The 23330-nt window shown below is 37.9% G+C and overlaps 1 protein-coding gene across 8 annotated transcripts in view; it reads left to right on the top strand.

Moving 5' to 3' along the window:
- The window catches only part of NLK (nemo like kinase), a 129719-nt gene that overhangs the window by 86184 nt on the left and 20205 nt on the right, over positions 1-23330 (top strand). For 6 of the 8 annotated variants that reach the window (XM_086360129.1, XM_086360130.1, XM_086360131.1 and 3 more), the window contains 3 exons: positions 15065-15171; positions 16774-16859; positions 21217-21426. In XM_086360129.1, coding sequence (XP_086216255.1) covers positions 15065-15171; positions 16774-16859; positions 21217-21426 — 403 coding nt within the window. The remainder of the gene's footprint in view (positions 1-15064; positions 15172-16773; positions 16860-21216; positions 21427-23330) is intronic. The other 2 variants (XM_086360136.1, XM_086360135.1) reach the window with 1 other exon arrangement.

Raw genomic sequence — 23330 nt, 5'->3', positions numbered from 1 at the left:
AAATTTTAGGTGGTTTCTGGTCTCTATTTGTGGGTCCATATAACCCTTTTTGTATAGCTATTCTAATGAAATAGCAGTATGGAACAGCGCTGAAGGTGGTACATCTAATTGCATGATAGAGTATTTGTTCCATAAATGTTAGAAAGTAGGTACTGTGAACAAGTGGATAAGGTACTCATATCTTTTTTTCCCCAAATTCATTAAAATATAATTTGATACATAGCAGATCTTATATCTTGACAGAGGAGGCAGATCCCTTTAAATGGACCATTGTTTTAACTTTCGTCTCTTCCCAGTTGCCATAGAAAATACTCAGAAACAGACTTTTGATATACCTCTCAGATGATTCTAGGTTTTTGTTCTCTGTATATTTTGAATCCTCTCTGCCCTATTCCTTTTAATAACTTAGCTTTTTAAAATCTTCAACCAAAAATGAATTTCACTGTGATGGGTGGCACTGGGCAGGTGTACTAAGGAAGTATCTGTAGCTTGGCATATTGAGAAGCTTGTCTTCCCTTCAGAATGTTGTTTGTGGTTGTTTATACTGCTGATAGCAATCTACTTTCAGGTTTTAATGACATCATTCTTGCAGCTTTACAATAGATCAGACTGGAGTAAGTTGCTCTCAAATTCTGTTGGGTGCAGGACATTTGAAACCAGATCATCTGGACATAGAAGTAAGTTTTTCAGACCCGTTACAAAAGGGTATGTGTGCTTAGTTGCTCAATCGTGTCTTACTCTTTGCAACCCGTGGACTGCAGCCCACCAGGCTTCTCTGTCCATGGGGATTCTCCAGGCAAGAATACTGGAGTGGATTGCCATGCCCTCTTCCGGAGCATCTTCTCAACCCAGGGATCGAAGCCAGGTCTCCTGCATTGCGGGTGGATTCTTTACCATCTGAGCCACCAGGGAAGCCCTAAGAAAGGGTGGATAGGTCTAATTTGAGGACCCATTGACAGTAAGAAGCATGAGGCAGTTTATATGACTGATATGTGCATCTTTACCCTCTGAATGGGGTTAAGTGGGGATTGAAGAATTTGTCCCTTCTCTTCATTAATTAAAAAAAAAATTGAAGAAGTAAAATGTTTCTCATCTTGGGGAGAGACTCTTCTCTCAAATATATATATATTACATCCAGAAAAAGTAGTAACTATTTTGGTCATTAATTCTGCTTCTGTTCCATGCTCTTAATGTCTGGGTTTGTGTATCTCTGCATTTATTTGCTTTGGGGGGCTATGATGACAAAAGATTAGTAATCCCAGACTCTACTGCCAGCCTTTGACAGATACAGAAACTTAACTTTGCCTTCTGTAGGGCACTTTGAAAAGATAAGACTGAGGTTTGAAATAATATCACATATTCTAGGATGCTTTTTCTGTCATTGCATATGTGGTTATAGCTTTAGTGACAAGGACTCAGCGAACAGAATCTTCTGGAACAGGATATAGAATGACAGCTTTCCAGTTTTCTGTTTTTGGTGGTGGTGGTTGTTTTTTTCTTTTTTCATATGGTAGAATTGACTCTTTTTTTTTAGTTAATTTAAAATTGTGAATTAAAGGTGGTTTTAATTTTTTTGATTTTTGACATTCTATACAACAAATTAGTTACCTTAAAAAGAAGAGGAATTTGCCTTAGCCTGGGAAAGAGGTTGTTATATTCAAGCATTTTAACACCATGACCTTTTATTCCATTGATTTCTATAGAGAAGCACAGGCATGCTTCAGAAAAGGTCAGTGATTCTAATTGAAGCACACACCAATTTTTTTCTAGTTGCAAAGGCGCCCATGCTTTTTGTTGCAAAAAAAGATGATGAGATTTAGAGCTGACCATTTGTTACGAGAAAGCAATTTTCTCTGTGATGCATTGCTGTTTTTCTTTCACGTGGAAAGCATTGTTTGAAATCAACAATATCCAAAAACCAGATTTTTCCTTATTCATGCTATTTAATACCCCTCATTTTTATTTCTGAGGCTGTACATATTTGAGATCTCAATTGAAATTTCCCTCTGTGGACCTGATTTTGAAAGAAAAAAAATGTGAGGAAAATGATACCTATTAAGTCTCACATATTTATGGTTAAAAGATTTTCCTTCCAACAAGAATGGCAGGATTTCAGAGTTAGTGCTTAACATGAGTTTAAGCACGTTATAACTGTCGTCATTGGACTTTTCATAGAAGAGAATCTGTGGCTTTAGGAACTAAACTTGGCTATCTACATACTATAGTTGAACCAAAAATTCACTGTGTCCTTTTGGAAAAGTCACCTGATCTTCATATTTGTTCTAACTTACATTGCATGAAGATGGAAGACTTTCTTTTTTAAATGGTTGTTAAATTGTTGGCCAACATGTCTCCTACTTGATATTTAACATTGCAAGAGTTATTTTTTATAATCTGGTTTAGTGTTGGTCTTTGTCCAATATGAAGTGGAAGAAAGAATTGCCCGCGTTTTAATATCTGAAGTCAGGGCTTAAAATTGTGTTTTCAAAGCTTTCTGTCTATATTAATTCTGGAGGAAGTAATTTGTGTTCTCCATTTTCTTCTCCCAACTCAGCTAAACCAGCTAAATACCCTTACTTTGCTTTCGGAAGCTTTTAACACATCATTAATAGTTTCTCACACAACCTCAGTTGCTCATTGCACATAGAACATTAAATGTGTTCTCAGACTTCAGTTAAGCAGGTAGGTCAACCCACTATAGTTCTGAACTTTAGATGGTGAGAGTTTTTGAACCCGATAGGGTAGTTTTTAACATAAGACCACATCACAGATTTTCACACATATGCACACCTTGAGCTGTCCAGAATGGTTAACTCTCTATTATTAAAGTGCTTATATAGTAGTGCTTTCTTATGACATTTGCATAACCTTTATCTATAGCAATCATTTATTTGTAATAGTTTATAAACTCCCCTGGTTCTTACTGACTCTAGGAGCTGGGTAATGAATTTATTCTTACCTTTATTCTCTTTTGTCTGAGAGGTGGAAACAATCTAAGTCATAGACTGACAGGCAGGCTCAAACGTAGGAATATGGAAAATTGACCATCATTACAGGATTATTATATTACGAAATTGACAAGCAAGTATCTCCCTTTCTTCTCCTTCAAAGCCTTGGTGGCTCCTCCAATATCTGTTCTTGGTTAGAGCCTAAATAACAGCACTCTAAAATCAGTCCCATTCTCTGCTCCTTCTCCTTACCATGCTCTCATCATCCGTTAGTTCTCCTGCCTGACAAAAAGCGATCTTGAGCTCAGTGACTGTCGTATCATGAAATGGGAACAAGCTCCCTATCTTCTGTTTATTTCAAAATCTTTTGATCAGTCCAGGGCCAACCTTGTCAGCATTCTTGCTAGCTTGAGGTAATAGAAAGTCTATCATAGTGGCAAAGAGCATGGAACCAGACAACCTAGATTTGAATCCCAGCTTTGCCTTTTACTTGTGTTTTCTTGGACAAGTTACTTAACCTCTCTGTGCCTCAATTTCCTGGTTAATAAAATGAAAATATTTAGTAGTGCCATAAAAAAGGCTGAGTGCCGAAGAATTGATGCTTTTGAGCTGTGGTATTGGAGAAGACTCTTCAGAGTCCCTTGAACTGCAAGATCAAACCAGTCAATCTAAAGGAAATCAATACTGAATATTCATTAGAAGGATTGATACTGAAGCTCCAGTACTTTGGCCATCTGATGCGAAGAGCCAACTCATTGGAAAAGACCCTGATGCTGGGAAAGATTGAAAGCAGGAGGAGAAGGGGACGACAGAGGATGAGATGGTTGGATGGCATCACTGACTCAATTGACATGAGTTTGAGCAAGCTCCGGGAAATGTAGAAGGACAAGGAAGCCTGGCGTGCTGCAATCCATGGGGTTGCAAAGAGTTGGACATGACTGAGCAAATGAGCAACAGCCACCCCATAGAGTTATTTTGAGGAATAAATTGGGATAGTTAGAACAGTACTTAACAAGTGCACAAAAGTAGTAAGGAAAGGCCTTATAGATGAAGTAGAACTTAGTGAAGTTGGAAGACAGTAGAAACTCCTGTGGACTTTGTGATGCAAAGTGTGCCAAGCCAGCTATGAACAGATGGTATAAGCAAGTCCTCATCACAAATGGACTTCCGTAATGGCTGATCACTAACTACCTAACTCATTTATAGAGAGGTGTGTTTTTTTTTTTTTTTGTTTTTAATGTTAACTGTTAATGAAGAGTGGGTTGTCAACCTCAGTACCTCATATTCTCTTACCTGGTCTCCTCTTCTAGCTTTAGTTTTTTTTTGGCATTTAGTTTTTTTTCAGCTCTTTGAAACACCTGTATTTCAGGATGTATACAGAAAATATATTCTGTATACATCTCGCTGGCACCTCCAAGCCTTCCATCCAGACTGCATCCACGTTATAGCTTTCTAACTACTTTTTCCATTACCTTAACCAAACTCTTCTTATTAATTAGAAAGACATAATTTCCTCCTTCAACCTATCATCCCACAACCACTCGCCTTGGGTCTTCCCTGGTGGTCCAGTGGCTAAGACTCTGCACAAAGAATACTCCCCTTTTATGCCCTAAAGTAGTAGTCACATCTCCTAGTAGTAGTCCCTTCATGGCTACATAAAGATTACTTTGGCCTTACATATTTTAGGGCTTCCCCCATGGCTCAGTGGTAAAGAATCCACCTGCAATGCAGGAGCTGTGGGTTCAATTCCTGAGTGGGGAGGAAATGGCAACCCACTCCAGTATTCTTGCCTGGGAAATTCCATGAACAGAGGAACCTGGTGGGCTACAGTCCATAGGGTCACAAAGCATTGGACACAACTCAGACGACTTAGCAGCAGTAGTGTATGTGCAAATCCTGAGGTTGTTTTAAAAGAACTGTTTCAAGTTCCAACTCCCAGTTGGAATTTTTTTCCCTCTGCTTTGAAGAGAGTTGCTATAGTAGGAACAACTTATTCACACCAGCTCTTTGAAACACCTGTTTCAGGTGATGCCAAAAAAAAAAAAACTAAAGCTAGAATGTAGTCTTTTCACCTCTATTACAAAATAAATACACCTCCAAAACTTCCCAGCTGGTGGGGAATGAAATGCTGCCAGCCTTCCCAACTATTAGAGGGTAATAATGAATAACAACAAAGCCATACCTCATTTGAGCCCCTGAAAAGCCTCATAACCCCATTATCATTCTCTTGAACTGCTTAACCTTCTGGTTAACCTTCTGATTATTAGCCTCTTTAATCCAGGTGTGAGGATTTGGGGATGCTCATAGGGCTATTTATTTCATCTTTTTGTCCTATTCCACTGTTCTGACTTTATTTTTTAAGGTTGGTAGACACCAGGGAGATACGTGTTACATAGAGACCCAGAGGTTTCAGAAGTCACTAAATTTATCAGACCTGCCTTAATTGGAGGATATAGGGAAGCAGTGGGGCTTTTAGCCACTTCATAGACCAGCTGAGTCTCCCGCTACCAACTCAATTTATTTGAGAGCAATACTTCAGGGAACTTAATAAACCTGTAGCACACTAGCACAAATCTGTATTTTAACCAGAGTATAATTTATGTACTACTTAATAATACATTGGTTTGCTCTGTGTATAATATATAATGCCATTATTAAAAGTTAAGTGCACTGAATTGTTGGTGTGGGTTTAATAATTACATGTTTAATTGACAGTTTTCCTCTTATTGATACATCACTCAGAGGTGGCAAGAGAACTCAGATGGTAGGTAATAGAATTAGGTTGAAGTGGCCTTTTTCCAAAGGAAATATGATACGCACAAGCCCAGCAGAGTTTTGTTTTGTGTGTGTGGTTCTGGATATGTGGTATACTAACCAGTTAGGGGATGCCAACCTAATAGTTAATTTTTGCCACCCTAAGGTCAAGTCTGAGAAAATCCAGGTGACTAGAAGTTCTTTACTGAAACCAGGAGTCCCATGGGTGGAGGTCTCACAGCGATTAACACTTTTAATTGCTCCCTTGAGTTTCCAGTCCTTCCAGAACCAACCCTCTCTCAAAAGTAGTATGCAATATGCCAAGAAAACTGCATGAGACCTGTTAATAAGAAGTGAATATAATTTTCCTTTTCAGCAGTGATATCCTTTTAAGATTCTGATCTTCTTAAGATCAGTACCTTAAAGGAACTTTTTTAATTGGTTGCCTGTTTTGTTTTGTTTTTTCTTTTTAACTTAGATTCTTTTGGCTTTCCCTTGCGTAGGGAGAGGGAAATGTTAGGAGGAGATAAGAATAAAGTTACATGTTCTTCCCATAACAGTGATGATGGTGGCAGCAGCTATGTGTCAGACATTTATATGTGATTCACATACAGCATCTGGACCCAGCAATAACCCAGCAGTGTAGTAGATGTCGTTGTGTTTCTTTTGTAAATGCAGAAACAAACTCGAGAGGTTATTTAACTTGTCTGATGTTACCAAGCCAGTAAGTGACCAAGTCGAGATTCTAACCTGGTCTTTAATTCCAAAGCCTACACCACACTGCCTCCCACTACCTAAATCTGTTTTAACTCTTCATTCTAAAAATCTGCCCTCTTCTCAAGTAGAATTATTTTGTTCACCTTTTTTGATGTTTCATCTATTGAGAGACAAAGCACAGGTTAAGAACAAAAGCTGGGGTTTAGCACCAACTCTCCTGTGTACTAGCTATGACTTCTGGCTAGTTTCTTCACCTTTCTAAACCTCTTTGCTTATTTGTATAATGGGAATGTTAATAGGACTTAGAGTAATTATGAATAGATGAGACAAATTAACTTTAAGCTGGAGGTCTGACACATAGAAAACTAAATAGCAGTTTTTTAAAATCAAGTTTCTGTGGCCATGTACATTAAAATCTTTTTGCTTCCTTTTTACTTTTTCTACCTGACTTTTACTTGTCAGTCTTAACGCTTTTCTAATCTCTTGAATGTTGCTTTGCATTCATTCATCTTTTTTCTCTGTTTTGTCATTGAGTTAGCATGCTCTCTACACCCCTCGGTACCCAGTCAGTGTTTATTGATGCCAATGATAATGGTTAAACAATGATGGTGTTGGCACCAGTCCTGCAGCCTCTGAGACTGCTTGAGTAATCATGACTTCCTAAAAACAGAGACAGACTCAATCATCTTTCTCATAATTGAAGGTCAGAATTTAATGTCAGCATTTGTTTCTGTGGTGATTATGTAGCTTTTTCTGTGGAATTACCTTTGACAGTTGGAGTAGTCGGGCTTTCTGGCATGAGACTGATTGTCATGCATTCTTAAATTACTTTCTAAAATAGATGCAGCATCATAAAGGTAGGTTAAACAAATATTGATCGTGGTACAGGTTTGTTTTACTTGAAGCAAGAGGTCAGGGGAGGCCTACCATTGAGGGGCAGTTGACGACCAGACTCTATCTACATTAGTTCCCTAGTTTTCTTTCCATAATCCTTTTTGGCATCAAACAACATTGTACAAAACTGTGTTTAATCCTAAACATGCCTCTCTTTTCTCTGCCTTTCTGGTATCTCTAATATATTCCTACCTCATTTCTTTGATTCTCAGAAGATTTCTTATTTTTGCTTTTTCTGCTTCAAACTCTGTCCTCATAAACACATTTTATTCCACAGCAACCCTTTGTGGGTGTCCAGCAGGATGTCCTGCATGTTATATTGATATTTGGGCCCTATGCACTAACAACTCAGCTGCTAACACTGATGGGCATTATTCTAAAGGCTGAATTTTATGATTCAATAATGATAACATGCTTCCATAATTTAGAAATCCAGATTTTTTTAATAACAAAAGGAAAGAAATAGAAAAAAATTTAATAAAAAAAAAGAAAAACTTTGTGCAAGAAAAAGAAGATTGTAAGCAGAAGCAAAATTAATACCCTGTCTGTGGCAGATTTCATTTAGTAGTAATTACTTGTTACCATGTCTAATGTAATATAATACATAAACTTATATTTTTAATTTAATCTCCCACTAAAATCTGTCCTATATTTCCAGCAATCTATAGTTCAGACTTGTTTTCTTCCTCATTTTCTTCTCAAGGGATACCATTGACATGCATATGCTAATTTTTTTGTGTTTTCCTTATCCATTTAAAGAAATAGAGAATATGAAGCTATTCAAGTAAGTGTGTATGGTTCATTGGTATAAGAAAGTGTTAATTGTCAATTTTAGTTTTGAAGCTTAAGAAAGGTGAAATAAGGAGTTCCCTGGCAGTCCAGTGGTTAGGACTCTGCTCTTCCAATGCAGGGGGTGAGGGTTCAATCCCCACTCAGGGAACTAAGATCCCACATGCCACATGGCATGGCCAAAATATAAATTTTTTTTAAAAGAGAAAGAAGAAAGAAGTGTGAAAGGAATAAGATTTGAATGAAGTAACGTGGGAGAGAGAGTATGAGGTAGAAAAACTTGTGTCCATCATTTTTTTTTAACCTTTGTTTTATTTTTCAGTTGCTGGCAAAAGGAGTATCATGATTTAGCTTGTCAACCTGACATTCGTTCACCCCCAACGTAGATCTGTTGCACGGGAGTGGTACGAGGTTGTTAGGAGGATTAAATGAGGTGATCTGTATTAAGAGTAGCACATAGTAGACTCAAGGGTGCTTTATTTGAGATTCTGACCTGTTAGTGACAGAACCAAGACTACAATTCAGGTACTAGAGGAAATGAGTAAGAGTGTGGCAGTTACTTCAGACACCTTTGGATTCAGTTCCTTCCAAAAGGAAAGCCTAAAACTCAAAAAGAGAACAGTTAGTTCTGTAGAATAACCTAACTTGTGCTGTGAGAAATCAGAGATAATTCATAGCAAGTGCTTCCAAAGTGCCTCACATATAGAGGGAACTCAATAAATGTTCATTGCTTTTATTTTTGCTATTTCTCATGTATTTTTATTTATTTATTTATTTTTAATTCTTAAGGTGAACCATTTTAGGAAACCTAATGCATGACTTCCCTGGTGGTTCAGTGGCAAAGAATCCACCTGCCAGTGCGGGAGTTGCAAGAGACACAGGTTCCATCCCTGGGTTGGGAAGATCCCCTGGAGTAGGAAATGGCAACCCACTCCAGTATTCTTGCCTGAAAAATCCCATGGACAGAGGAGCCTGGGGGCTACAATCCATGGGGTCTCAAAGAGTTGGACGCAGCTGAGCACAATGCATGTATGTGTGTTTTTATAGATATAGGTAAATTGCCAATTAGAATGTGCATCTAATTAGAAGTTTAGTATGAGCCGAAGAAACCTGGATGGTTTCTCACATGTTTCTCTGAAGGTGTAAATCTCTGTAGTTATTGGCATTTAGCAATTCTAATAATTTAGAGGTTTATCTTTTTAGAAGAATGTGTCTTAGTTGTGCTGCTTTGCTTCTCTTAACTCCTCTTGGCCCTGTGGTGGCAGATCTGCCTTATTCAGTCCCAGAGCAGTGCCTAAGGGGCTTTACGAGATCAACAGCCATGACATTGTTGTGATCTTTGAGTGAATCTGTTGTAATTGCTTGTTTGATTGTCCACCTGCCTTGGTAGGCTATGAACTCAGTTTTGGCAGTGATGCTCTTACACTCCATCACATTTTCAGTGCCTAGAATGGAGCCCATGTCTGGCACATGCTGCTATGCTGGGTATTTGTTGGAGAACAAGAAGAGTGACTTCTCATTTGAAAACACATAGGGAGGGATTCTAAAAGCTCCATCATGTAACCCAGTCCTGAATTTGATTTTTTTTTGGAATCTGGTTTTTTTCGAGGTGCAAAGTAGGTCCGTCTTAGGAATTTAATTTTCTCTCTTGACAGTAAACAGAGTGAGGCAGAATTTAACAGAAAGGGTCCGACTTAGGGATCATTACAATCTAGGTGTGAATCCAAGCTCTGTGTCAGCAGCTTAACCTCTCCCAGCCTCGATGTGCTCATATCTTAATAGAAATAGTTACAAATTAGGTATCATACACAGGGATTAAATGAGGTGATAAAGTGGCACATAAGTAGCTTCAACAGGAAGTTAGCTTCCTTTCTTCTTTTCTTCTCCTCATAGCACTTAATTAAAAGTAATTCAGCTTTTCTTTATTGCAAAGTAGTGTGCATGCTGTGTGACCTGTGGTTAAGAAATGGGAATAGTAGGCAAGCAGGAAGCAGCTTTGTGGGATAGAGCGCACGCTGGGCTGGGAGTCGGGAAGCATAAGGTAGTAAGGCTTTTTGCAAACTTGGAATGTGACCTTGGGTAAATCCCATAACCTCTCTGTGACTAAGTTTGTGTTTCTGTTAACTGATGTTCTCCATTGACTAGTAATATTTGAGAAGGCAGTGAAGGGACTGTTTTCTATCCCATTATATATAAAGAAGTTTCTGAAATGTCAGTATTACAAAAAAAACCTACACAAAATTAACTCTTTAAAACAACACAGAAACACTTGTGCCTCTTGGGCACCTTTAGGTATCAAAAGCTGCTACCGTCCCCCGCCTTGCATTTCTAATTGTTAATTTGCATCATTCGTTTTTCTGAAGCAAATCAGTACCTTTTGAAATCCATATTTCATGGAGCTACTTAACTAATTGCTGCAATCAGCAGCAATTTATTTTATATCAGGGCTGTTCAAATCACTGTGAGGTTGGCATACCATGCACAGTGTGTTTTTTACAACCATATTTTTAATGATGAGTTTTAATAAGGGAGAATGGTTAATCTGCTAATATTCGCCTGAAAGTCCTAACTTTGGTCCTGTGGTGTACCTTTACCCAGTGCTAACTTTAAAGGCCATAGCAAAGTCAGTGACCCAGTGGGTGCACCAGCTGTTGGAGAGGCTGTCCCATTTAGAAGGACAGAGAGAGGGAAAGAGCACCCTGTTTTTCTTCTTATTTGGAGACCCTCATTAAATTACTCAGAAACAATAATCAGATAGCTGCTGTTCAAGTTAATGGCACCTCCGAGTCCCTGTCAAGAGAGCTTTATTTAATGTGCGACAGACCTGGAGTGGTGCAGGTGCCTTTTCAGGCCCTCATTTAATTTAAGCTGCTTTAGTTGGCATGGCAACTAGTTGAGACATCTGGGAGACATTATGTTGGGGATTGAGACTTTAGAGGATTTCTGCTAGAGCAAAGCAGAAACCTTATCATAAAGTGGTGTGTGTTGCTTCTAAATTTCTGCAGCTCTGTTGTTCAGTCGCCAATTCAGGAATTGTATTTTTCCAGAGAAGTAAAATTTTTAAAGGTTGGCCTGGCCATTGGCTTGTTTTCTGTGAAGAAAAAATTTGCTTTGTCCCTGAGGTGAAACATTTATTTCAACCCTGAAGAATTTATTTTGCCAAACTAAAGCTTGAGAAAACTTACTCTATGCAGAGTGGCTATTTTCATCACCTTGTAAAAAGTATACTTTCAAAATTTCTCAAACTTTTATGTTTAAAAGATATTAGAGGAAGGGAAATATTTCTGCGCAAAGGTAAATGAAATTGTCAAGGTAGACTGGGCTATATGTGGTTTTCCCTGGATTTTCTGATTAAATTAAGAGATTATTAAACACTACCCTCATTTTTTTTTTTAACGCTGTCATCTTCTCAAGAAGCAGAGATATAAAAGTAACACTCATTTAAACTCTTTTTTAAATATTATAACAGGAGATTGAATGAAAGGTTTTTTAAATTCACAGATCCTGAGGACAAGAAACATGATAATCTGGTCATTTGTGTTTAGCAGAGGGAGTACCTGCTGGTTTATATTTTGTAAGAAATTATGCACATAATGTGCTCTTAGTATAGAAGAATTGACTTACTATTTGAAGTCATCCTTTATATTCATTTTGAACACCTTGTCTTTCAGGTTCATTTTGGTTTGGGGGGGTTTGTTTTGTTTTTGCTGTCTGTTAATACTTTGCTCTGTATTAGGTTGAACCATGTGAAATAATTATTTTTGTTGGTCAAAATGGTTCAACATTATCAATTCAGATCTAGTAGGTCTAGGGTGGGAACAACACCCTGATCTGGAAGTACTTGTTTCATAATGCTAAGTTAAACATTAGAGTGTTTTCTAAAATTAGTAATTATTTGTAAAATATCCAGTTAGAATAGTACCCATTCCAGCCAGACAATGTTTTCCTTTTCCCTTTTCTTTGAAAATGTAGTCACCGTTAGAAGAAAGCATATGATATTATTTCATGCTTATTCTGTTTTTGGCTTTTGTATCAGTTTGTTCCTTTTATAAGTCAAAGCAATATTTTTCAAGTGCCAGCACCATGATTTCAATCAGCCTGATAACTTGAAAATTAAGATGTTTTCTCTCTGCTGTTTGCATGCATACCAACTGTCACCAGTAACAGTAAAGATTCTGGCATCGCAGCTTGGCTGCCTGTTTTGTAGATATGTGAGACAGAATAGAATATAACCTGCTCTTCACTTCCATGCAAGAACTTTTCAATCCTGGCAGGAAGAAGAAAATTGTCAGTAAACTCAGAAGACATGACTGACATCCCATACAGATAAGTACTCTGTTCAGGAGTTTTCTTTTCCTGAGTAAAACCACAAGTTGACGATACAGGGATGTCAGTTGTGAAGTTTTTCTGTGTTTGCTCTGTTGTTCTGTTTTTTCCCTGTGTAATGTTCCTTTGTTTTCATCCCTTGAGATTTCTGGAACCAACTCAGGAATATGAGAACCTCTGATTAAGGCTTAATGGTGCAAATAGAAAATTTTTTCCCCTGTCTCTATCCTATGATTAAGATTTCCCAGTGCGGCAGGGAAGAAACTTTTTAGTATATACAAGAGGGTTAATATCTTTAATATGTAAGGCACTTCTATAAATAAAATTATCACCCCAGTATAAAACTGAGTTAAAAAAAGAAACACTTCTCTCTTCACTCCTCTCTTTTTTCTCCTCTCATACTCACACATATATGTGGCCAATAAACATGTAAACAATTTCCATCTGAAAACAACATTTGATAAAACACAGATCTTTATTGCTAAAATCCTTCCTATAGTCCCCAAGAATTCATACTGGAAGAGGCAGAAACTTCTACCGGCAGTAATGAGAACCCAGAAGCAGGTTACTTCTTGCTCAGAACATCAGAGCAGCTAAGGAACTGGAGGCATCAGGTATCTTAGAAAGTAGGGATGCACGTGGGTCTAAACCCAGAGTTGCTTTCAGGCCTTCGTTAGAAGTAGTAAAGATTTAGTTCAGGTGTCTTTTCCTATCCCACGGGAGACAAGTAAAGCCTTACTCCCTGGTGACAGCAGGAGCTAAGCTATGGTGTCTTTGGCTCTTCCCCTGCTCTTACAGGATATCTTGGACGTGTTATTTTGAGCTGTCAGTGAGTCATCCATTGGAGATGATGAGTAGACAGTTAAATATACAAGGCTGGACTTAAGGCAAGAAAATTACTAGAGATGTAAAGTTGAGAGTCGTCAGGATGGATGTTTATTTAAAGTCATGGGACTCTCTTCGATTACCCTAGAGAGTGAGTATCTGAAGAGAAGAGGACCAAGCCCTGGGGCATTTCAACAGTAAATGGTTGGGCAGGAGCACCAACAAAGGGAATGAGAGGAAACAAAAAGAAAGGGAGAAGGAAAGTCAGAGCTGAATGTTCCAGAAGCCATTTGGAGAAAGTGCCTCACAAAAGAGGGGTTGGCCAACTGTGTATGTCAGCTGTTACCAATTTTTCATTCTCCCTATGCCCAAGTTGTCCCTTTTCCTACTTGTTTGCACTGAAAAATTAAATTAGAAGTGTTTTTAAGTCCCCAAATAATAATCACTTACTACAAGAGACTTTTTAAAACTCAGAAAGGTAAGATACAAAACCTCATGTCACTTTTTTGAAAATGTAAGTTATGTCCAGCACTTACCCTTCCAATGAGCATGCCAGTGCTGAAACAAGAGCCCCTGCCCTGGATCCTTTTAGTTTTTTATAGCTAATGGTGAGCACCCAAAGACTCCAGCCTCCATAATATCTTTCTCATAGAAGAATTTTAGGATCTGAGGAAATACGTAAGAAAGCAGACTAACTCTGCTGTCTTTTGTCTTGCTTTTCCCTGCTTTCAGGTGCACAGGGCCAGGGAGGAAGCCTTAGTGTTTTACTCAGAATGTGAAACTTTTACAAGGTGTCAAAAGAATTTGTTTGGGTTCTTTTTCTTGTTTATTCATTTGTCTTCATTAAGTTTTATTGGAATACAGTTGATTTACAATGTTTTGTTAATTTCTGCTATATAGCAAAGTGAATCATTCATAATATACCCACCCTTTTTTAGATTCTTTTCACATATAGAATGTGTCAAAAGAATTTAAATCCTGTAAGAGCCTCCTAAACTCAAAGGCCCTCTTCCTTTGTCTGAAGGAAGCTTTTAAATCATAAAACTTGCCTAAAATTTTAAGGAGTTGTTACTGAAGGCAGGGGTAAGTCATGAATCTGTCCAAAAGACGGTGTCTTTACCAAGAGAATTCCACATCTCCATTACTCCCTGGGCCCTAGCCTTCGATCTTCTACCTCATATTGATTGTGCAAAACCCTGAGGAAATACTGAGTACAAAGCATAGGAAGCTTAAAATTAAGTACAGGAGGTATACATGTATAACAAGTTAAATAATAAAAGTTCAGTTGTGAAGACTGTAGAGACTGAGATATGAACTAACGATTTTGCATGTTTTTCGGAGTACCATGCTTTACAAAGTAACCAAAGCCATTGTTAATGGATGGATTACATCTTTTGCTTTGGTGCTATGGTGGCCTAACGTGAGACCAGCACTCTTTCTTGTTTGGATTCAGAGGACACTCCAGGAACATGTCTGAATAGACCCTGAGACTGTGAGAAATGTGAAACGAGTCTTCACATTTCTCCTGATCTGGCTGTCTTTGAAAATATTTACCCTTATTTTTCTCTTTTATAGTGCTAATTATAGTCACTTGATTGTTAACTTCTGACTTTTTAAAATTATTTCATTTTGGCAGTGTTTTCATCTTAGGAGGGCTAGAATTGTCATCTCTTTTCATGCTGTCCTAAAGCTTTCCTTCCTTAAAGCTCTTTCCAGCCTTAAAAAGAGAAGTTATTTATTTAGAGTTGGTACCTAATTTATAGGGTTTGGGGGCTGAATTCTCTGAACTCTCCTTAACTAAAAACCTCAAGATATGTTGTCACAGAACTGATGCAGAGTGACCTGCATAAAATTATCGTCTCTCCTCAACCACTCAGCTCAGATCATGTCAAAGTTTTTCTTTATCAGATTTTGCGAGGTAAGACTTTCTCTGTGAAGAAAAAGGTAGTGTCACTGTATAAATGAAATGTTTTGCTTTTCATTTGAACTAATCTGACCTTCCAAGGCTAACTTCTTGCCTAACAACTTTTTTTCTTCTGACCAAAGTATACTTAATACTCTCTATCCTTGATGTTAAATAAGAAGCTTTTAAGGGTAGCCAGGTGGTTCTTATTTTCAGTGATGGAAGAGAAGGTCCTTTCTAATTCATTAGGTAGTCAAGGGGGTTAATCTCGGGGGGTACATAAGCAGGATGTTTTGCCACAAAGCTTCCACTGAACAGCCTTTAGTAGGAGTATGTGGCTGGCATCAGATGATTAACTGAAAAGGAACTGTGTTTCCTATGGATGACATACATTCTTTAAGCTGGCAGTAGGTGGGCCTGGTCTGAGAGTTGGCAGGCATGCCTGAGTTCCACTCTAGAAAAGCAAAATGACTTTTAAAGTCAAAGCATGGAGAAGACTGACAGAAACAGCCAACTAACTCACTCTCCAGCCTGGCTCATTAAAGAGCGCTGACATGATGGAGAAACAGTTTGGGCTGGCATTGTTGGAGCTTCCTCTGGCCATCAGGTGTATCCTTCAGAATTTTGGCATTACACCTGTTTAAAGCTGACACAGTTTTCTTACCTAGTAAAATTTTTTCTCCCATAGAATTCAAACAAGTATGGGGAGAGAGGAGGGAGGAGGGTTCAGGATGGGGAACACAGGTATACCTGTGGCGGATTCATTTCGATATTTGGCAAAACTAATACAATATTGTAAAGTTTAAAAATAAAATAAAATTAAAAAAAAAAGACATTCCTTATAAAAATTGAAAAGCATCTGCCAAAGGAATTAAAACACATACACAGCGTTAAAACTAGAAAGTTCACCTTCTGTAGATTTGTTGATATTGGGAGTGGGGGAGGTGGCAGAGGGAAGATACTGGATAGAGGATCTTCTTTAATATTGTAGAAAATGTGATTTGCTTTATTTTATTCAGAAGTCTCAGCCTTGAAGCTGTGCCTTTTATCTAGCACTGCTAAAGCCCACAGACTTTATAAAGATATCAAAAATATTTTTAAAGTAATTAATTACTTTCCTGATTCTCAGTGGTGGAGAGTACTACCAACAGACCTGGGCAAGTTTCTGAATTTTGTCTCATCAGTGAAAATCTGTCCTGGAAAAGGCTTGCTGTTGGTTAATGGGAACTATTTTGTGGCAGCAGCTCACAATCAGCTTGAGAGTGTCCAGAATATCCAGAGCTCCAGGAGCCACACTTAGAAACTGTTCAAGGTTATTGGTCTGGTCAGCCTTAACTCCAGGGTTTGGAATGCTTATCTGTACTTAAACCTACATAATCTTTCAAATTATAGACATTATCTCTAGACTGTGCAAACCTTTGATGACATTTTCTTTTACTGTAGCAAAATTACAGTTTTTTGAGGTAGGACTAAGTCAAGCTTTTAATAATGTTCATTATGCAGTTATTTAGACAACAATTTAAAATCCTGTACTCTTGTTTCTATGGTTTTCCCCCAAATCATTGGTTGAGTAAAAGGAATTAAATATCTGCAGTTAAATTCTGTTTGTTATTTCAGGTTTGAAATATCTCCATTCAGCTGGCATTTTACATCGAGACATTAAGCCAGGGAATCTCCTTGTGAACAGCAACTGTGTTCTAAAGGTAGCTTTTCATTTTATTTAAACATCTAGGAAACAAGTGGAATGTCAGAGTGTGTTTAAGAACACGTTTTTGTGAAAGAAATGGTTAAATTTGTTTTCATCACTTTACCAGAAATTAAAGAACCCAGTGTTCTCCACCAGTATCACTAGTCATGGACAAAATAGTAACTTAATTTGTAGTCTTGGCTCATGGTTTCTTCATGATATTTTGCACATATTTTGGTAACATTGGAATTGGAATTGCAATGTGACTAGAAAGAAGACTAGAGAAGGTGATTTCTTTTCAGCTTGTTCCATTACAAAGAAAGTGTATATCAGAAAAAAGATTGGAAGACTAGTAAGCATCTACTTACATGACAATTAAGTGTGGTTTTTAAGAAGACTGTATGTTTTTGCACAGCTGATGTTTTTATATGCTGTTTGCCTGAGGCAGCAAAGTAGGGAAATAGAAACATTTAAAAGTGAGAATACTAAGCCAGAAAAGGGTCAAAGGTATTTCCACAGTATGTAGTGGCCAATCCTCAGTTACTCCTCTGAAGGGGTATTGATTTCAGGGTTTATTATGGTTAGCAACCCCCATATCTCAAGACATCAATTTCAGTTTTACTCTCGCTGCAGTACCACCCCCGTTGTCTTTTGTTAGAGTGGCTCGCAAATAGCAAAATCCACATTTGTGCATTGCCCTGTCCCTAACAGAAATGTGTCTTAACAGACCTCCTAAATAGTGAAGGGCCCACCATATCTTTCCTATGGTAAGGTAAGGGCCTTAAGAGGTAAGGGCCTTCCTAGAGCTGAGTCATCTCTCTGAAAGCAAATTAAAATTCCACTTATTTTATGAGCGGCTGCAGTATTATATGGTGCTTCAGTCTACAGTAAATATTCTTAACATTTCAATTGATATATTTGAAAAAGAAAAGAACTATTTATAAACGTTGCCTACTTTAAATGTAATCAACTGTCATTAGTACTTATCCTGTTGGCAGTTAAACTAAACCTTAAAACCAAGCATATAAATGAATTTCATTTTTTATTTTAAATGCTTTCTTTAAACTGTGGGCCAGTTTTCTTTAAAAGCTAGTGTGTTAAACTGCTTTTGAATTTAAAAAAATCTCCCTTCACTCTATATATGAAGAACTCTGCTCCTGTTTTAAGTCTAGAAAGATTAAAAACACCTATTTTTCATATTTTCCTTGAAAACATCTAATATTATACTTAATTCTTTTGTTTCCACAGATAATTAATTATCCCAAAAACCATTAAAGTAAAAACTACCAAAGTAAATTTTCCTTCTATAGGTCATTGAGTTCACTCCCCTGCTGCTTTTCACTGTGGGACTGCCCTGGTGGTCCAGTGGCTAAGACTGTGAACTTTCAATGCAGGGGGCCCAGGTTCAATCTGTAGTCAGGAAACTAGATCCCATTTGCCACAGCTAAGACCCAGCGCAGCCCAATAAATTAATTAAAAAATAAATAAATAAAAAGAGCTGTAACCAGGCTTCCCGGGTGGCTCAGTGGTATAGAATCCACCTGCCAATGCAGAAGACACGGGTTTGATCCCTGCTCTGGGAAGATCCCATGTGCTATGGAGCAACTCAGACTGTATGCCACAACTGTTGAGCCTATACTCTGGAGCCCCAGAGCCACACCTTCTGAGCCCATGTGCTGCAACTGCTAAAGCCCACACACCCTAGAGCCCATGCTCTGCACCAAGAGAAACCAACGTAATGAGAAACCCAGGAAGCACAGCTATAGAGTAGCCCCTGGTCACCTCAAGTAGAGAAAGCCCACACAGCAACGAAGTCCCAGCACAGCCAAAAACAAATAAGTAGAGTAGTAGCAAACTGTTAAAATACAGTGTAATAAACATCTTCAGACCTTATCTCCATAACCCATTTTAATTCTTTTTTTTAAATAATCAAAAACCTTAGAGTCAGAAATTCTTTGACTTATGCAGACCAAGTCACTTATATGACAGTTTAAACCAGTTTCTGCTTATTTCAGTTTCTGGTTGGAAAACTTCACAAAGCATTTGTGTAGAGCCTGTCATGCTTGATGCCATTAACTACTTGCAGTCCATTTTCTAAATTGTCTTTTATGGTATTGTAACCTCCAGCTACATGAAAGAGTAACTAAAAGAAAATGTCATTTATGAATAAACAACATACAGGTCAGAACAAATTGAAATTTTGCTCTGCTCCTTTAACTTGTCTTAGCAGCCTACTTTTAAAAGCCAGAGTAGATTGCCAATCTACTGATGCTAATTCTGTCTTCTCAAATGTAAAAATGTAGAAAATAATAATGACAAAACATTTTTAAAAATCATCCTTTCATATTGAGAATCTATTTTGTTTACTGTTAGGCACAAAGCAGATAATTTTGCTGGAAATTGCAATATCTTTTTGGTTACCTGATCATTTAAGCTTCTTACTTTGGATTTAGCCTGTCTTCAAGATAAATTGCCAAAAAATGAATCCAGATCTTTTTTTTTTTTTTTTTTTTAAAGGCTGGCTTTATAAGAGAAAACATTTTCTGTTGGGTAAGGTGGTGTTTTGTTTTGTTTTAATACCAGAGAAATAAAGTGGATTTTTAGGTTTTTTTGTTTTGTTTTAAAAGATAGCCTAAAAATTTTTGGTCAAGTAATAGAGTTTTAAAATATTATATGTTATTTGAACACCAGTCTTTGGGAGGATTTGATAAACAACATATGCCTGTTTTCCTTTTTGGTATAGTTTTTCTGTGTGGTCTGAAAATGTACTTTCATTTTAAGTTTTAAAGATGTTGGTTTCATACTGATTTGTCCCCACATACAGACATGCATTCATTTGATGTGACCAGACATAGTAGATTCGAGATAAAAAGAGAAGATTGCAAAAAATTCGGGGTAAAATATGATTTCTTTAAAGCAGTAGTTTTCCAATGTTTTTATAAGCTATGAGATCCTTTTTTCAAATAAAATATTATGGTAGGACCTCAACTTAGAATGCAGATAAGTATTATTTTGTCAGTTATATTAATAATATTGACTCAGACTTAATCAATGAGAACGCTGGAGCTTAGATGGTCATTCCTCTCTTATCTCTTCCTCAGTGCTGCCAGTTTCTGTTTTGGTTGCCCAGTATCAAGAAAGCCTCAATTCCTGAAAATAAGCAGAATTTGCTGATGGTGGCACTGCTGCCGTTTACTAACAGCTCACCTTGCAGCCTCCAAAAACTTTTCACTTAAACAGAAAGGGCAAGACTTGCCTGGTGGTCCAGTGGTTAAGAATCTGCCTGCCAGTGCAGGCATGGCTTTGATCCCTGGTCCCTGGTCCCAGAACTAAGATACCACGTGCTGCAGGAGAACCAAGCCCGTGTGCCATAACTAGAGCCTGCGCTCTGCAGCAAGAGAGGCCAGTGCAGTGAGAAGCCTACACACTGCCACGGGAGAGTAACCCTCACTCTCCGCAACTAGAGGAAAAAAAAAAGCCTGTGTGCTGCAACAAAGACCCAGCGCAGCCAAAAATAAACAGAAAGCGCAAGAAAAGATTTATTCCTAGGTTTGTAGGACTAACCAGTCTTTCTCATTTACCATTATGTCTCCAAGTTCTAGCACTGCCTAAAATATAATAGGCATTCAATTAATTAAATGTTTATGGCATGAAGAATTGAAGGGACCTATTAGCATTGGTATTCTACAGTATGCTACTTTTTGACATATTCACACATTGGATTGTGAATTAGTATTTTAAATATTTATAGATTCATGTGAAATTTAGGTAAAATGTTCATGGAACTCCTGAAGTACCTCAGGATTCAGCAGGACTCTGTTCGAAACCCATAGCTTTGAAGAAATTTTACTGTGTATATTCCATAAAGATAGTGAACATATGGGAATTCCCTGGTGGTCTAAGTGGCTGGGACTTGATGGCTTCACTGCCAAGGCCTGGGGTTCATCTCTGATCAGGGAGCAAAGATCCCACAAGCCATGCAGTGCAGCCAAAAACAAACAAAAAAATAGTGAACCTAGCTCAGGAGGTCTTTTTTTCCCCTTATGATATCTTCCTCCATAAGCAGCCTTGAAAATAAATTAGCTTGGTTTCTTCATTAAACCTAAAAGTATACATTCATTAAAAACAAATGAAAAGTGAAAAGCTTGTCTTTACGATAATTCTGTATAGAAATATGGAAGTTTGACACTTTCTTCCCTCTCATCCAAATAATATCAAAATACACTGACACAAATGTACTCCACCTGTATCACTGAAAACTTTGCAAAGTTCCGAGGTCTGTCGGGTTTTAGTTTTTTATTATTTTGTTCTCCTATTCCACTTGTAAATATATTTGTCTATTTGACAACATTCTGATAATCTATTCTGTTTAGATTTGTGATTTTGGATTGGCCAGAGTGGAAGAATTAGATGAATCCCGTCATATGACTCAGGAAGTTGTTACTCAGTATTATCGGGCTCCAGAAATCCTGATGGGCAGCCGTCATTACAGCAATGCTATTGACATCTGGTCTGTCGGATGTATCTTTGCAGAACTACTAGGACGAAGAATACTGTTTCAGGCACAGAGTCCCATTCAGCAGGTATGATTTCACTTTAGGCTTTAGGAACTTTCAATTCTATTACAGATTTAAAGGAAAAACCATCTTGCGCACATCTTGGGCTTATTCACTGTACTGTCTAAATTGCTTTTAGCAAATTCAAGTTCTCTTAAAATCAGAAAGTTATGAAGATTACAGAGAGATTGACTTTGCAGCTTACGAGCCTCTTAGAGGGAACGTTGACTTTATTACACGCACTGATGCATGGCAGCAGACTCCGCTGTAACAGTTTGCACAGGTGTGATCTTCAGTGGTTCAAGAGCCTCTGTTCTAACTGAATGGATCTGACTCGAAAATGTATTTGGTGACTTAATGTACTTACACTTTGTGCTTAGAATACAAATTTTGAGTGTTGACTTCTTTAAATATGAACATTTAGAGCCCTTTCCAACCTTTATTGGACTAAATTATTTAAATATGGCAGAGAATATCAGAAGCTGATTAAAATGTTGGAAACCATTTGTGGTATTTTAACTGTCTGCCTTTATAAACTAATTTGTTACTACCCACATTTTCTTTGGTCTAATTCTTAAGTACTTTTTATTCATAAAAATGTTAACAATCTTGTTTGCATGAGAAGAATGTAACAATGGTGAGTCAGGCTGTACAATCCAGTTGGTGGATTCAAATCCTACTCTGCCAATTGTTATCAGTCAAATCCTGGACAAGTTAAACTGTTCTGAGGATTGTTGTGCAGAATAAATGAAATAGTAGAGCCAAAACTAAGGCCTGGAGTCTGGTAAGCACTCCATAAATGTTAGCAGTTATGATGGTGGTGGTGACGGTGTGCCAGGGTATGAAGGATACAGCTGTAAATAAGACAAAGCTTTCTGAAACTTTCATGTGAGACAGAAAATAAATAAGTATGGGGGGCTTCCCTGATGGTCCAGTGGTTAAGGCTCTGCACTTCCAGTGCAAGGGATGTGGATTTGATCCCTGGCCGGGGAACTAGGGTCCACATGCCTCAGAGCATCTAAGCCTGTGAGCCACAGCTGCTGAGCTCATGACCCACAACTAGAGAGCTTGTGGGCCACGGTGAAAGATCCCAGATGATACAAACCAAGACCTGATGTGTTCAAACAAATATCTTTTTAAAGAAAATAAATATCATCCCAAGTAATGATAAGTACCACCAAAAAGAATTAAACCAGGTTAGGGATAGAGAATGATGATGGAGCCAGAGCAGTGCTAAAAAGCCGTCTGAGGGAGTAACATTCGAGGAGAGACTCAAGTGAAATGAGGGACCAAGATGTTAGGGACAAATATTCCCAGCTCAGGGACAGCCAGAAGGTGCCTGCATGGAGGCGACACCAGGGGCACACCAGGGACAAAAGGGACGACCAGCATAATAGAACCTGCTGAGGCAGGAACAAGTGTGGGTGTGCTGGAGTGGTGGCTTGATGAAGGAAGAGTGTGTAGGAGATGAGGTCGCAGAAAAAGAGCCTGCCTGACCTTGGCTACCTGATACGAACTTTGGGTTCTTTTCTGTCCAAAGTGTGATGGAAAGCTGTCTGTTTTTGAGCAAGAAAGTGTTAAGATTTGATTGATCACATTTGAAAAGATCACCCTACCTACTGTGTATCTTTGTAAATAATTCACGCACTTGATGAAAAATGAAGCCATCTCCTTTAGGCTCTGTCTACCAAGAATTGTTAACTGATACATTAGAAACTATATGCTCTGATCAACATTTAAATTTATTTCTCTGCTATACATCTAGTCATTTTTGTTTAAGTCTGCATCTTTTAAAATTGATTGTGGTGATAAAAAAATTAATCATATATAAATCCAATGTTGGGTACTATTGATAATATCCACTTGATTACTCAATTTCTTTAGAAAGTAGAGTTTAACAGCCTTACCTATAAGATGACATTCATATATGG

The sequence above is a fragment of the Bos grunniens genome, chromosome 19 (assembly GCF_055505025.1).
Source record: "Bos grunniens cultivar Pamir isolate PY7600 chromosome 19, Bosgru_T2T1.0, whole genome shotgun sequence".
NCBI lineage: Eukaryota > Metazoa > Chordata > Mammalia > Artiodactyla > Bovidae > Bos > Bos grunniens.
Note: the sequence above shows the minus strand (reverse complement) of the source record. Positions and strands in the feature narration are given on the sequence as shown.